This window comes from Macrotis lagotis, chromosome 8 (assembly GCF_037893015.1).
Source record: "Macrotis lagotis isolate mMagLag1 chromosome 8, bilby.v1.9.chrom.fasta, whole genome shotgun sequence".
Taxonomy (NCBI): Eukaryota; Metazoa; Chordata; class Mammalia; order Peramelemorphia; family Peramelidae; genus Macrotis; species Macrotis lagotis.
The window spans coordinates 42,849,976-42,866,138 of NC_133665.1; the positions used below are offsets into that span (position 1 = coordinate 42,849,976).

The 16,163-nt window shown below is 33.4% G+C and overlaps 1 protein-coding gene across 2 annotated transcripts in view; it reads right to left on the bottom strand.

Annotated features, from left to right (window-relative positions):
• ELP1 (elongator acetyltransferase complex subunit 1) overlaps nucleotides 1-16,163 on the bottom strand; it is a 90,940-nt gene that overhangs the window by 12,267 nt on the left and 62,510 nt on the right. For both annotated transcript variants that reach the window (XM_074196752.1, XM_074196750.1), the window contains 8 exons: nucleotides 15,799-15,878; nucleotides 15,150-15,287; nucleotides 13,099-13,184; nucleotides 12,467-12,615; nucleotides 9,636-9,759; nucleotides 7,724-7,821; nucleotides 7,231-7,432; nucleotides 5,077-5,138 (listed from right to left, as the gene is read on the bottom strand). In XM_074196752.1, the coding sequence (XP_074052853.1) occupies nucleotides 5,077-5,138; nucleotides 7,231-7,432; nucleotides 7,724-7,821; nucleotides 9,636-9,759; nucleotides 12,467-12,615; nucleotides 13,099-13,184; nucleotides 15,150-15,287; nucleotides 15,799-15,878 (939 nt within the window). The remainder of the gene's footprint in view (nucleotides 1-5,076; nucleotides 5,139-7,230; nucleotides 7,433-7,723; nucleotides 7,822-9,635; nucleotides 9,760-12,466; nucleotides 12,616-13,098; nucleotides 13,185-15,149; nucleotides 15,288-15,798; nucleotides 15,879-16,163) is intronic.

Sequence of the window (16,163 nt, forward strand, 5' to 3'; positions counted from 1 at the left end):
TAGATCTTTGGAAGTCAGAATCAAAAAAATGTTAGAATTTGAAGGGGCAGTAGAGATGACCTAGTCAAAGGTCCTTACTTCAACTTGAGGGGTCCAGGGAAGGGACATTCTCAAAGTTGCATATCTAGTTCCATGACAGAGAAAGGATTTGAATTTATGTAAATGCAATCCATATTTTTACATTAAATCAATACCTTCCCCTCTTTTTAAAGTCATTCTATTAATTTATATGAACCACTGTATCTTGAGTCTCATTTATAATTATCTCTTATTTCTAAGTATTCTAGGAATATAGCTATCTACAGCTATGAAAAGTATATAATTTATCTTAACTAATTTTTTTAAAAATATGATCTTTAATATCAAAGCTATGTTTCCATTTTGAATTAAGGAATATGGTATAAGGGATGGTCTAAGGCTAATTTCTATCACCCCTTTCCAGTTTTCTCATAAGTTTTATCAAATAGGGAGTTCTTTCCTAAGTAATTTATATTTTGAAATTTATTGAACACTGATTACTGAGTTTCACTGTTTTTACATCCTCCCTGTCTGGTGTGTTCCACTGGTTTACTTAATTTTTTAACCAAATGGCTTTGATAGTTACTGCTTTATAATTTCCTACCATTTTCAATAATTTTCACTACTAACATTTAATCCTCCTCACTATTTTCTTCCTTACCACCATCCTGGCAGATTTCAATTTCAGTAACTAATCACTCATTATAATGAATAAGCTTGACTCCAAAGAAGAGTTAAGAAACTCTCCTCCCCCCCCCCTTTGGCAGATGTGGCTTCAATGGATATGGAATATTGCATATTTTGTCTCACAAGATTATGTTGGTAACTTTGGCTGAATTATTTTTAAGTTTTTCTTGGGTGGAGTCAAGATGGCAAAGTAAAGGCAATAAACCAACCAAAATCTCCCAACAATCTCCCCAAACAACTTTAAACTTATGGTTCAAATCAAAGTCTGGAGTGGTAAAGTCAATAAAAGAACATTTTCCCAGTCTAAGACAATTTAGAATAATGGCAGGAGAGGTCTGTGTACTGGGATAGGGGTCAGCCCAAAGAGGCGATCAGATGGGCAGCAGTCTTGAAAGAAGTATTAACAGTGGCTTCTAGAACTGGTAAGGGCATCAGAAAGCAATCAGATAGAGATTACAGGGGACTCTGATGACACTGAGTGCAGCTGGTGCCAGTTGGCAATTCTTCTGCCCATAAGCAGATGTGAGTTGCAATTTCAAGGGAGGAGTGCATGTGGGGAGCAAAGACCCTAGCTGCAGCTCTGTGGCAGAGAGGAGCACCAAGGTTTGCAATCATAGGAAAGCAGGGAACCTTGGTCCCAGGATCAAGAAGAGTGCTATGGGAAAGTTAGAAGCTGCAGGGTAACAGGAGATCGTTCTGGGGAAAGATCAGAAAACAAGCCAGGAGGGGTGATCATAACACCTTGGAAGCACCAAAAACTTGCAGATCCCTTAAAACTAGCTATGAAAATGTAATACCAAAAAAAGTCTGAAGCATGAGATCCCCCCCCCACCCCAGGTGAACTGAGCCCAATCTTAACATAAAGCTAAAAAAGGCAAGAAATAGGTCGGAAAAAAATGAGCAAATACAGAACTTGATGATTAAAAAGATACTCTGGTGGCATGCAAAGACCTACACCCAAATTCAAAAAATAACCGAAAAAAACAGCAATAAGCAAAACCTCAAAGAAAAAAATACTAAATGAACACAAGTTCAACAAGAATTCCTTAAAGAGTTAAAAGAATGGGGGGGGGGGGGTAGGTGGTACAGTGGATAGAGCACCAGCCCTGGAATCAAGAAGTACTTGAATTCAAATCCAGCCTCAGACACTTAAAAATTGCCTAGCTGTGTGGCCTTGGGCAAGTCACTTAACCCCATTGTCTTGCAAAAACTAAATAAAAGAAAATAAAAAAAGAAAAAGAGTTAAAAGAAGCTAAGAAGAGGGATAGAGGAAAAATTGAGAAAAGAAATGAAAGTGAAACAAGAAAATTATGAAAAGAGAATTAACATCTTGGTAAAAGAGGAATCAAAAAATGAATGAAGACAATAACACTCTAAAAAACAGAACTGACCTGATAGTAAAAGAGGCACAAAAGCTCATTGAAGAAAATAATTCCTTAAAAATTAGAATTGGGCAAGTTGAAGCTAATAACTCTTTGAGACTTCAAGAAACAAAGTTTAAAAAATAAAATAGAAGAAAGGATAAAATATTTCACTGGAAAACAACTGGCCTGCAAAATAGGTCAAGGAGAAATCATTTCTGAATTACTGGACTACCTTAAGTAGTCCAAAGACAGCCTTGACATATTTCAAGAAATAATTATTGGGAAAAATTGAAAGAATTCACCAATCACATCCTGAGAGAGATAAAAAAATAAAAACTTCCAGGAATGTCCTAGCCAAATTCTAGAGCTCCTGGGTCAAGGCAAAAATATTGCAAGCAGCTGGAAAGAAAATATTCAAATATCATAGGGTGACACAAGATATAGCAGCTTCCATGTTAAAGGAGCAGAGGCTTGGGAATATGATATTTCAGAGGACAAAAGATCTTGGATTACAAGAATTACTCAACAAAACTGATAACAATCCTTCGGGGGGGGGGGGGGGGATGGATATTCAATGAAATAGAGGACTTCCAAGCATTCCTGATGGATAGAATAAAAAAGATGACATTACAATACAAGACTCAAGAGAAGCATAAAAATATCAACATGCAAGAGAAATAATAAGGGACTTAAAACCATTTACATTCCTTTATAGGAAGATGATACATGTAATTTTCAAGAATTTTATCATTATTAGGGCAGTTAGGAGTCTACACAGACATAGAGCATGAATGTAAGTCAATTATGTTGGGATGAAAAAATGAAAGAGTGAGAAAGAGGATACAGAGGAAAGGGAGAAAGAAGAGGTAGAATGGAGAAAATTATCTCACATTAAAGAGGCATGTGAGGAAGAGCTTTTACAATAGTGGGGAAAATGGGGAACTGTGGGCAGTGTTTGAACCTACCTCTCACTGAACTGGTTGAAGAGGGAAGTGTGTGTATATATACATATATGTATATATAAATACACACACACACACACACACACACACACACACACACACCAGCTGCATATAGAAAACTAACTTACCCAACAAGGAAATAAAAGGCTAAGAAGAAAGTAGAAAGGGATGTATAAGTTTATATGTCAAAGAGAGGTGATCAAAGGGAGGATGGATTGAAGGAGGCAGTGGTTAGAAGCAAAAGAGAAGAAAAAAGGAAGAAAACAGTATAATCATAACTGTGAAAGGAATGAATTCATCTATTAAATGGAAGTGGAAAGCAGAATTCAACAATTTTTTTTCTTCAAGAGACACATTTGATACAGATAGAGATGGTTAAAATAAGGAGATGTCAAATTTATTATGCTTCAAATGAAGTTTAAAAAAAGGAAGGGTAACAATCATGATCTCAGATAAAGGGAAGGCTAAACAACAATAACAACAAAAAAGATCTAATTAAAAGAGATATTCAGTTTTAGTTGTGCCCAAATCTGCATGACCTGATTTCATTTTTTTTTTTTTGGCAGACACTGAGATGGTGTGCCATTTCTTTTTCTAGTCCATTTTACAGATGAGGTAAACAGGGTAAAGTGACTAGCCCAGGGTCACTCAGCTAATAAGTGTCTGAGGCCAGATCTGAATTCAGGTCTTCCCAACTCCAGATCCAGCACTCTCTCCACTGGGTCAACTTTTTGGTTTTTACTCTCTCATGTTATTAGTGAATAATAAAATCATCTGTAAATAATGACACATTTTATGGAAATAAATATCCCTTAAAGAGACAAATCTTAAAGAAGAATAAAAAAGTCTTTTATGTTTTAATTTATTCTAGTCTATCAATAAAGGAGAGTGAACACTTTGCTCATTATCTTAAGTAGTTTATTTTTTCTTTTTTAATTTTTTAAAAATTTATTTAAGGCAATGGGGTTAAGTGACTTGCCCAAGATCACACAGCTATAAGTGTCTGAGGCCATATTTGAACTCAGGTCCTCCTGACTCCAGGGCCACTGCACCACCTAACTGCCCCGATCTTAAGTTAGGTCTCCAAATTTTGCTTTTTCAATAAAAGTAAGGTAGTGACATTCTAGTCATTCATTTTAAAGTCTCAGATTTCATATATACATAGTGACCCAAAACTACTGAAGATTATACTTTCCCAAAGTCTTTTTTGGGAAAACCTGCATATTTTTATATTAATTATTTCCAAATCATCTATCCCATGACTGCCACTAATATCTTGTGAACTTTAAGTTTCAATTATTTTTTCTTGTCACCTCTATTTGAATAAAAAAAGTTGAGATCAATTAAAAACAAGATTATCAGGTAGACAGGGTCACCTCAATGAGTTATAGAGATTTGTAATGAAATCATGTACTTTGGGTATTTATATATATATGTGTATATATATATATATTTGCACCTATGTAACAATTAACTTTTTTTTTTTAAGTTTTTGCAAAGCAATAGGGTTAAGTGGCTTGCCCCAAGGTCACACAGCTAGGTAATTATTAAGTGTCTGAGGCAGGATTTGAACTCAGGTACTCCTGACTCCAGGGCCTGTGCTCTATCTACTATGCTACCTAGCTGCCCCCAACAATTAATTCTTACTATTTAACTGCATAACAATTTACTCTCCCTTATTTCCTAGTCAATAAGTGATTATTAAAAACACAATTATTAAAAAAGTAAAAATGATAATTTGTAGCAAACAAATAAGATATTAGTACAATTTTCAGAGCAGACCTGTGCTCCAGTAACTACTATAAGCATGTTCAATAATATAGAGAAATTATACTAGATTTTGGGTTCCAAATATCAGGTCTTTCATGTTTATAACATATTAAAGAAAAATGATACAACACATTCCCCCAAAAGAAAACGTATAATAAATTTACAAATTATGGCATACTAATTTTTTACTTTATTGACTAGAACTAGTACAAATTGGATTTTTTTTTCTTCTATAGTGAAGGCAGTTAGCATGACAGAAAGAAAAGAGGCTTTACCTGAGCATACTGCTCCAAAACTAGGGCTGCATCACTGTGTTTCCTTTGTTCTGCTAGTTTTCCTGAAAGAAAAGGATGTCATTAACACATGATTTGTCGAGAGAAACCTATTAGAAATCCCTTCAGTAAAGTTATAAGTATTTCATTCATACTGCTTTAATATTGAAAAAAAGATATTTAAGCCCCAATCATTTGAAATTAAGTTATCAGAGTGCTCAGATAAATGCCTCGTTAGAAAGGCATTTTAGCATAAGGACAATCCTGTATAGAATTGAAAAACAGTGATCTGAAGAGAGATGAGAAAGACACAAATTCTAAACATAGCTAATTTGATTATGAACAGTTTACTTTACTTACTCCTTAAACATGAAAACTCACTGAATGAAAGGAACAAAAAAGATAGAAGGAATTTTATATTTCAACAAGATCAACACAGTATTTTATGAAGAGAAAAGTTTTTATATATTGTACCATGGATCAGAACATGAGTTGCTTTTAAAGTATTCATTATGAAAACAATCATGTTAGCGTTTTCCTAAGCAATGTGGGTGATTTTCCCCTTTGGATCTATTGCTTCATCAGAAAAAGTCCCAAGTGGCAAAACAGAGAACCAAGTTAAATTTTATAGTTTATTTGGAATGAAATATTAACCTGCAGCAAGAGTGTAGATAAATATTTCTATCAACAATAGAAAAAAAAGCCAGAGAAAGGAATATTTAAAAACAATACCTGGATCAATTTCAGAGCTTAATTAAAAGTACACAGAAGAAAAAATGAGTCAGGAGGACCTGAGTTCAAATTTGGCCTCAGACACTTAATAATTATCTAGCTGTGTAGCCTTGGGCTAACCCCACTGTCTTGCAAAATCTGAAAACAACAACAAAAAAACAAAACAAAACAAAACGAAAAAACACAGCATTTTTGGAAAACTTAGGCAACATCCTTATTACCTAAATCCATACCTGGCTAAAAATTCCATCTTCTTGCTCCATGTGAAAAATAATTTACTGTACTTTGGAAAACATGGGCTTCCAGGACCCCAAGGAGAAGATGGCAGAGGCATACTTCCTCTGATTACCTAGGGCTGTTTTAACCTACAGCTTAGTTAAAGTGGCCTTTATGGCCTTTATAGCCTTAGTTGAATAGAGCAGCAGAGAAGTGGGAGCAGAGAAGATCTTTAGAATGTCTAGTCACTGGAAAAGCAGGACCCAGGCAGAACCCAGAGGGATTTTCAGTAGGGGGAGAGGGAAGATGCATAACTCTATTGTAGACGCCAAAGAAAAGCAAGTCAGTATCTCTAACTTCTTCCACAAGGAAACCATGGCCCAATGATGTCTCTATCCCTTTGGGGAAAAAGATTACTGGCTACCACCAGAAACCAATTCAAGCTGCCTCTTAAGGTACATACCTCTATGGTGCCTGTAAATTAACTCTTTTCTACATATAGTCTAAGGAAAACTGCTTCTTCCAGATATGACAAGACTAAGATGTGGGGGAAAAAAAAAATGAATTCTCTAAATCATTTGGACCTGTACAATTGGTCTTCGGATTACAGTTCTATACTACTAAGGTAGCTGGATGACTCTGATTTCAAATCCAGTCTCAGACATTTAGCATTTGCTAGCTGTGTGACCCTTGGCAAATCTCTTACTCTGAATGCCTCACCAAACCCTAAGAATTTTAAAATATATTTCTGCACTACTCAAATATCAGTTTACTGTATGACCATGACAAGTGTTTTTCAACCAGAATGTTATGGATAGAAACAGTGAGTTGAAAAGATCTCTCTGCTATAAATCAGGTTTCCCTAAAGCTCTCTGGCTCCATTTACAATTAGTATACTAAACTAATACAAGAGTATTACTATCCTCCCATTTTTGTATTGCTAATAGGCCAATTCTTAACCTGTTTATTCTGAACCTTTCCTATTTACTCCATAATCTACTGCCTTCTTACCCCCAAATTAGAAACTAGCCCTGTTGGAACCATTAGTTTTAGGTATTCTACCACTCCCAATCCTAATTAACAGCTGTGTAAATTACTTAAAAATTACTAAAAATGTGGCATATTAAAGTTAGATTGTACAAATGTGTCAAAGAAATAACAAAAAGAGCAGATTTATGCAGAACTGGTAAAATAAATATCAAGTCTTACCTGACAGAGTTCTGCCCATACTAGCCAACTGGTCTTTGGTATAGTTCAGTTGAGCTGCCATGCAGAAGGCATGCTGCCAGTTGCTACTGGTTACAAAAGCATCCAGAGCTTTCTCATAGGCACCAGAGCGTGCAAATACCAATCCTGCTTGTTCAAAAAGATTCTTTTGCTTCAGATGTTCTCCATAAAGGTTACTGATATCCTGAAGAGAATTTAAGGGAAAATTAGACTAAAAAATCCAGCATCAATAAAACTGCCGCAGTACAGGTTGGCTTAGTGTCTGTCTGTCTGTCTGTCTCTCTCTCTCTCCCCCTCCCTCCCTCCCTCCCTCTCACACACACACACACACACACACACACACACACACACACACACACACACATATACAGTGTGTATGTATATCTATACCTATAAAAATTTTTTAACCAATTATTTATTTAGCATGATAATATGCCTAAATAGTTCAAAAACTTGGAATAACAAAATCACCTACCTTGTACTGTTGAGAACTTGATGGGTACAATTTCAGAGCTTCATTATATAAGTTTTTGTCCTTTATCAAATTTAAACATTCTGGAAAATACTCAGGTCCTATGCAAATAGAATTAGTTAAAACATAGAATTTGTAATTAGAAGGGATGCAAGAAATTATCCATTTCAAAACTGTCCAAATAGTGAGAGATTTCATTTAAAACTCTTGAGAGATAAATGGAGTTCTAGCATCTGTCACTATCTTCAATGATAGTCTGTTGGAAAGCTATTTACTAGATCATTCTTGCTTATGTTGAACTGAAATCTGCCCCTTTTGTAACTTAGTCATTTTATTGGGATAAAAGTTTCCTTCATAAATGGCAGATCTAGGGGAGGCAAGGTGGCGTTAGTGGATAATGGGGCAGCTAGGTGGCATAGTGGATAAAGCACCGGCCTTGGAGTCAGGAGTACCTGAATTCAAATCTGGTCTCAGACACTTAATAATTACCTAGCTGTGTGGCCTTGGGCAAGCCACTTAACCCCATTTGCCTTGCAAAACCTAAAAATAAATAAACAAATAGAAAATAAAAAAAAATAAATGGCTCATCTATCTTAAGATTTCAAGATAGTAAATTCAATGTGTATGGGTGAACATAACAAGAACTTCAATTACCATATACTTGTATATTCATATATATGATATATATGTATATAATATATATCATATATACACACACAAACACACATACACGTATATACAAGCTGTCTTGAAAGTCTTAATGCAGCTAAGCCATTAAAACTTTGCTTTACAGCTATTTTCATAGTGGCAAAGAATTGAAATTTCCATACTAGAACTTTCTTCTAAAAATACCATAAAATGAACCCATCAGTAAAAAAAAAGGGTATTTATAGCTGTACAAAAATATTCATTAAGCTATATCATTTATAGTGATAAAAAATTTGCAAATAGTCTACTATGCATAACAAAATGGCTAAAAAATTTAGTCAGTATTGTAAATGTTGATTTAAAAAAAAAGGAACTACGTATACAAAAAACCTGGAAAGACCTATATAAAAGACTGCAAAGCAAAATGAGTAAAAACCAGAAGTGAATACACGCTCATCACAAATATGTACATATACACACAGATACAAATATATAAAAAGGAAGAAAGCCAAAGGAAGTGAAACCTCAGATTTGGAAACCTTAGAAATTAGAATTGAAAGGGAGAGAGAATGAACAAACATGTTTACTTTCTGTTACTTTATTTGTTTCTGTAGTGCTAATTAATTGTCTTTAATGCCTTACTTGGTATGCATATTTGATGGTCTGTTTTGGGCTATAAAATTTACATAAAAAATTTTAAAATGAGAATCCAATTATGTTGTTAGGTCCTATTGATTCTACCTCTGCAACATTTCTATGGACACTGATATCATTCTAGCACAGGTTCTCATCACAAATGATTTCGTGGCTATAAACTGTTAAGATGCTCTGATGCCAAACTACAATTATATTTTCAAAAGACAACAGAGCTATGATACTTAAGAAATATTAGGTAGATAGAAAATACATTTAATTTTTGCCTATTATCTTTTGTTAATTGCTCAATATTTGAAAGAAGTACAGTATAATAATCTTGATGACTTTATGCATAAATATTTCTTACTTCGTATGTTAATTTCATTATTTTTATTAATAAGTAAGTTTCTAGTTAAAAAATTTAAGCATTCACATTCCCTAATTAATTTTAAATATTCAATTTTTAAAACAAAAATGGAATGATAGCTGATTAAAGTAAGATGTGCAGTTACAGTAAATAATACAGATTTTAGATAGGAGAAATTATTATCTACATTGAATTTTTTTTTTTTATCAATGCTACCTTTAAAGAACTGAATAAGAAACATAACAAATATTATCATGGACTTACCACATTTACTGAGATGGCCAATAGCTTTTTCATATCGTTTCAAGTGTTTATCTATTGTGTATCGTTGATAATTGGTTTCCATCTTTCTAAGTGTGTTTAGAAATGGAAGATATTCTTTGGGATCCTAAAGAACCAAACAACAATGTTATATTCATTTCCCTTGAATATCAAATAATACAAGTCAATTTATGTGAAATTCTTCAAAAACCTAAAACAGTTTTGTTTTTCATGTGGAACAATACATTTTAATATTCAACTAAAATTTCACCTCATCTACTCATTCTCATGCTTTAATTTTATAAACTAATATCAAAGTTCTCTACTAAACAGTATTAGAAATAGATTTCTCTCACTATATTTCCTTTATTTTCAAATATTATATATGATGTTACATAGGAAATAAACTGAATTTATATATACTATGTATATAATGCAAATTTAAAAGATTTAGGATTCATTAATTGTTTTTACTGTCAATCTCTAAAACCAGAGGGAGCTAAAGCAGATTTACAAAAAGATCAGTAAGCTTTAGTGGAAAGAGCATAGATTTTAGAGTATAAAAATAACAATAAAATCATAGATTTTAGAGTATAAAAATAACAATAAAATAGCTAACATGAACAAAGCTCTTAACAGTTTACAAAGTGCCTTGTATATTGCTTGTCTCTTAACAATTCTAGGTTAAATGCTATTATTACTCACATTCTGCAGATGAAGAAACTGAGGCTGATGACTTGCTCATACCTGTGACAAGATTTAAACTCAGACTTCTCTTGACTCCAAGTCCAAAACTCTTTCCAATAAATATATCATTTAGGATCTGGGTTAAAACTCTGGTTCTGTTTTGTAGAACTTGTATGCTCTTATCTAAAGTAATTAAATCTTTTCCCCAATTCCCTTATATGCAAAATGAGTTTGAATTAAATTCTGTAATCTCTAAATTAGTCCTAAACCTGATGAGCCTTTAAGGACCCTCTCATCAAGGTCACCTTGCCTGATTAAATGAAAAGATCCAAAGTGCTGTCACTAATGGATCACTGACAACTTGGAGAAAGCTAACTAGTGGAATCCCAAAGAACTGATGTATGGTTCAATGCTATTCCCTATTTTTTATTCATAATGTAGATGTGGACCACCTGTCAAATTTGAACAAGACAAGAAGCTTAGAGAGATGGCTTATCAGATGACAAAAACTAGATCCCAAAAAATTACATAGGGTAGACTAATGAGCTGAACTGAGTAAGAAGGAATTCAACTTGTATAAATATAAAGTTCTATAAATGAATTGAAAATTTTAGCTTCACAAAAAGCAGGAGGACGACAAAGGTGAAGATAAAAAACAGACTGTGTGAAAAAGATTGAAAGGTTTTAGTAGACCACAAGCTCATCACAAGGCAATAGGGGTGACATGGTCGTTAATGATGATATTTATACGATATTTTAAGGTATTCAAAGAACTTTATGGATGTTAACTCATTTTAATCCACACAATGACCCTGTGAGATAGGTACTATTATTAACTCCATTTTACAGATGGGGAAACTGAGGTCAAAAGAGGTTAAATAACTTACTTAGGGTTACAGAGTGAGCAAGTACCTATGGCAGAATCTGAACTCAGATCTTCTTTAACTTCAAGTCCTTAGCTTGAGCCATTTTTCTGCTTAGCTAAAAATATTTATTACTATCCTATGCTGCATTAAAAAAGGTCTAGGATGTCTAGTATGAGGCAGGCAATGACTAGTTTCACCAGATACTATTTCAGTCAAGTGACAATTGTTTATTTCTGGGCAATGTGTTTTAGGAAAGACACAGAAAAGGCAAAGCATGTTCAGAAGAGGGCAAGCAGCATGTTGGGAGAGCTGGAGACTAGTTAAAGGAGAAGAGGATAATAACTCCAGAGAAAAGACAGGATGGTTACTTTTAAATATTTAAAGACAGTGATACAGATGAGGAATCAATCTTGTTCAGTCGAATGTAAACTCTGAGGATAGAAGCGATTCCTTTTCATCTCAGTATCCGCTGTGTATTCAACAGCTACTTTACTGATGGTTATGATTGCTGTGGCTACAAGTAGCAGAGAGGACGAACATGTAAGCTTTAGATACTTCCTAACAAAGTTGTCTGCTGCCGAAGAGTGCGTGGGGAGGGTCCCTCCCTTTAATTAACTGTTGGAAGTCACCAGTGATGATTCCTGTAGTTTCCCTTCCAGTTCTTAGATTCTGTGATGCCACTCTACCATGCTAAGCTACTGGGCAATTCATTTAGGTCCCCTCTGGCACAACAGACTCAATTTAAATGGGTCATTCATACCTAACTTGGGAAAAAGAAGATGAGCATTTCTATCATGTGCTTTGAAGAAGTTATTAAGATGGGAGTAAATTATATTCTTCAGGGTCTTGACTCATATACAAAATCAAAAAGTACTTCAGCAATCAGAAACATTAACTTTAAAAGAAACCATAATTTTAATCAAAGTAAAACATAGTCCTTTCCATTTTTCTAGAAAGGCATAAAACATGCTAGGTTTACTTAGCATGAAAAATATTTTACCTATTATTTTGAAAAGGTTCTTGAACTTTGTGGTTTCTACTAATTTTTTGAAATGAAATTTCAACTTCCACTATCAAGGTAATAAGGATAAAAAGATATAGCAAGGGGCGGCTAGGTGGCATAGTATATAAAGCACTGGCCTTGGAGTCAGGAGTACCTGGGTTCAAATCTGGTCTCAGATACTTAATAATTACCTAGCTGTGTGGCCTTGGGCAAGCCACTTAAGCCCATTCACCTTGCAAAAAAAAGATATAACAAGCAAAAACTGATATTATTCATACCTTCTGTGACTTCTCAGCTACCATGAGCACCAAGTCAAAGTCATATGTCCCTAAAGAATGGTCATACAATTCATTAACATCCACCAAAAGCAGTAAGTATTTTAAGGCTTCCTCTGCACTCACAGCATCAGGAGAAGATGGAGTATTTCCTATAATTATTTAAAAATACACAAGTCAACAAAGCAAAAGATAATGATTATCTTAGGTCTATACTAAGTTTTATACTAATCTGTTACTATACCAACCATCCTCCTAAAAGAAAATCTCATTGAAGAAAAAAATGTATACAAGTATACTCAGAAAAGCAACAAAAAAAGTATCAATCACAGTAGGATTTTATACAAGACAGATTTGGAGATAAGTACAGCCTGTATTTTGAGCAGTAAAGTAGTATCATATTTTGACAGAGTTGACAATATTTGAATATAAACTTTTCTGACTTTTTGCATAAAACATGCAGCACTACCTCTGCCCTCTCCCCCCCTTCCCTACCCAATTCCTTCCCATATGCAAAGATTATACCATGATGATTTACTTTGTTATTTAAAAATAATTTTAGTTTTTTTCTTGTGCCATTGGTAGAGCTACCCAGAAAGATTTGTAGTAAATCAAAGATGCAATTGTAATTGTACCCTGAAGCTCATGGACCTTCTGCAAGACAATTTCCAGTTCTGGTTTGGTCTTTTTAATGTGAGATGTCAGTATACATAAGCAGTACCTGAATGAAAAGAGGAAAAAATAATGAAAAGCATGTTCTCGTATTAATTAGTATTACTAGAGACTTCATTTAAGTTTTACTTAGAAAAATTTTACTTTTGTTCCTTTTTTAATATATGATATTGCAATAATAGTTTTAAAAGTTTGCCTTTGATAAAATCATTTTATCTATAGTCAATAACGATTAGGGTGTTTTATAACACATCCATTAAGGCTTAACCTTATTATTTAAATAGGTGACTAGGATCTTAAGTAACTGAGGTCATATACAAGATCACTAATTTTCAAAGACCTAGACATAATATATGATTGACACTAAAACCATGAAAATAATTTTAAACATTTTTGATGATTCAGAAAGAACTTCAGAATCACTGATTAAGTTAGAGTTACCATTATACACTGCAAATAACATTGTCTAATACTATCAAATGTTCAGATCAATATTTTGGAGTGGATCTGGTATGTCCATTACATACTCTGAAAGTTGTTCATAGGAATAAATCCTCAATATTATTTTTTTACTTATGAGAAACAACAAATAAAATGCAATAAAAAGTTTCATATCACTCTAACAATACACAGTTCCTCCTTTAATTTATCTTGAATAACTATTACTATAATGAACATCCTGAAATGCTATTTTGTATAAGCTTCTCAAACTGTTCAAATAGTTTCCACTTTACCCCACAACTACTGGTGAATTCCAAACTCCCTAATTGGGTAATATCCCTTAAAGTCACCGTAACCTATTTAGCCTATGTTTCCCCCATTTTTCCTTGTCCTTTATGTACTTCTACTAGGTTAGTCAAGAAGTCAAGTTCTTTCTGGACTATTCATCTCTTTGCTCATACTTCTCTTCAAAAATACCTTTCTATTTCCTCTATGGTTATCTAAGTTCTTTACCTCAGGTCAAGGTCTATACATCTTGGGAAAATTTTATGGGTCACTTAATTACACAATGATCTTATAGGATGTTATTTGCATCATTTCATTTGGCAATTAATCATATGCTATCTGGTAATATGTCTTGTACCATTACCTTGAATCGTTATTCACCTATTCATAAGTATTATTTTACAATATATTAGATTTTCAAATATCTTGATGATGATTTATACTCCTCTGTATTTCCCATGAAACCTAACATATAAGAATTATTCACTAAGCATTTGCTAATTGTAAAGGATTTGCTCAGAACAGAAAATTTCCAAAATAAATGATCCTGTTTTACTGTTTTTATTTTTAGATTTTAAGAACAAAATCTGAAGTTGATAAATATATCAATATAATATTTAAATTTATATATGAGAAAATATGATATCATTTAAATTTATATATGAGAAAATATTCTCAGTGGAGGAATAAAATCATCTTTTATTCATATAATGCTTTGAAGTTTTTAAAAATGATGTAACAATTTTTTGATATAGACAAAGTAAGTATTAAAGTAAGTATTATTCCCCCATTCTTCAAATTAGGCTCTGAGAAGTTGAGTTAATGTTGGATGTTAAGAGTCAGACTCAGAACTCTTGATTATAAGCCAAAGATCCTTTCTATAATTACTACATTTCCTCTTATGGTAAAATTCAATAAATGTAAACTCTGAATTAGATTCTAGGGTATAGAGATGGTTCTCACTTTCTACAGACCTCTCCTTCCCTCCTGGGCTCCATGTGGCCCCTATTCCCTACATGGCTTTGCAGTCTGGATTCAGTGTCTGGCACCTCCTCCCAAAGCAGCTTTAGAGCTTGGAGTGGAGAACCTTTGGTGTGGGGTTGCAACTGGGCCAAGGTCCTGTGGCTTTCCTGCCAGGTACTTGAATTTGTATAATGCAAATTTAGGTAAAGTGACAACTGGTTATATACACAAAACACAAAAGTAACTTCTAATTTTGATGAACATTAAAGTTATGCAAGTATAATTTTGCTATTTTATAATTTCTCTACGCATATACTGTACTTACTTGTGAGGATTTATGTTTTCCATGGCTACTCTCATGGCATCACAGATAAGATCTATTTTTTTACCATCAGGACCTCTGGTTATTTGGATATTGCTGGCAACTGGAGGAGGATACATAGTCTTGGTAATGTCTTCTTCCCTAAAAGAAAAAAAAAATATATGTATATATAGAGTATTAATATATGTGTATATGTGTGTGTGTGTGTGTGTGTGTAGATATGTGAATATATACATACAGTAGAACCCCACCTCATGAATACAGATATTTACACCCAAATGTGCCTAAGTAAAACAATGAAAAAAGTTACAAGGATCAACAGTATGGTTCTAAAGAGTTAAAAAGAATCTAGTTTGTCTCTATCAAATGATGATTTGCCTCCATACAAATCCTAGATGCAAATTCCAGATGCAAATTCTAGCAGGTTATTCATGTCACCAAAAGAAGTCATTCAAATTTTTTTCAATTCCTAATCATTGTTCAAAGAGAATCATAGACTCTTAGAAATCTTCTAAGGAACCATAAAAATCATTATGTCTGAGTTCCCCGCTTAAGAGATATCCCCCCCAAAAAACATCTCTTTTAGGAAGTATTCTTACTAGTAAAAAGGTTTAAGGAATGAGGGTCTCCCCCAAAATCTCCAGACACTTACTTCAATTCTGTGAAAAACAAGTTGATATGATTTACAGAATCAATCTGCTTTACAAAGGTTTCCACATTTTCAAGAAATGCCTGACCAAAAAAAAATAAGAAATGATTTCAGTTTATCAAATAAACAAAAGGAAGACATGTTTAGAGTTAATTCGCTTTTGGCCTTGAAATGAGAAAATAATACATAAATATATAATTTTTTCCTTTTTTTTTTGAAATGTATAATTTTAAAACAATTGTATTCTTGGTCAGTTTTAACTATGAAAATTTTCCCCTTTGTTTTTCTTCTCTCATTTCAACCTTAATTTTTTTGTTTCAAGATGGAAGACTTAAGTGTAGGATAGAAGTCATTTATTCCTTTATGTG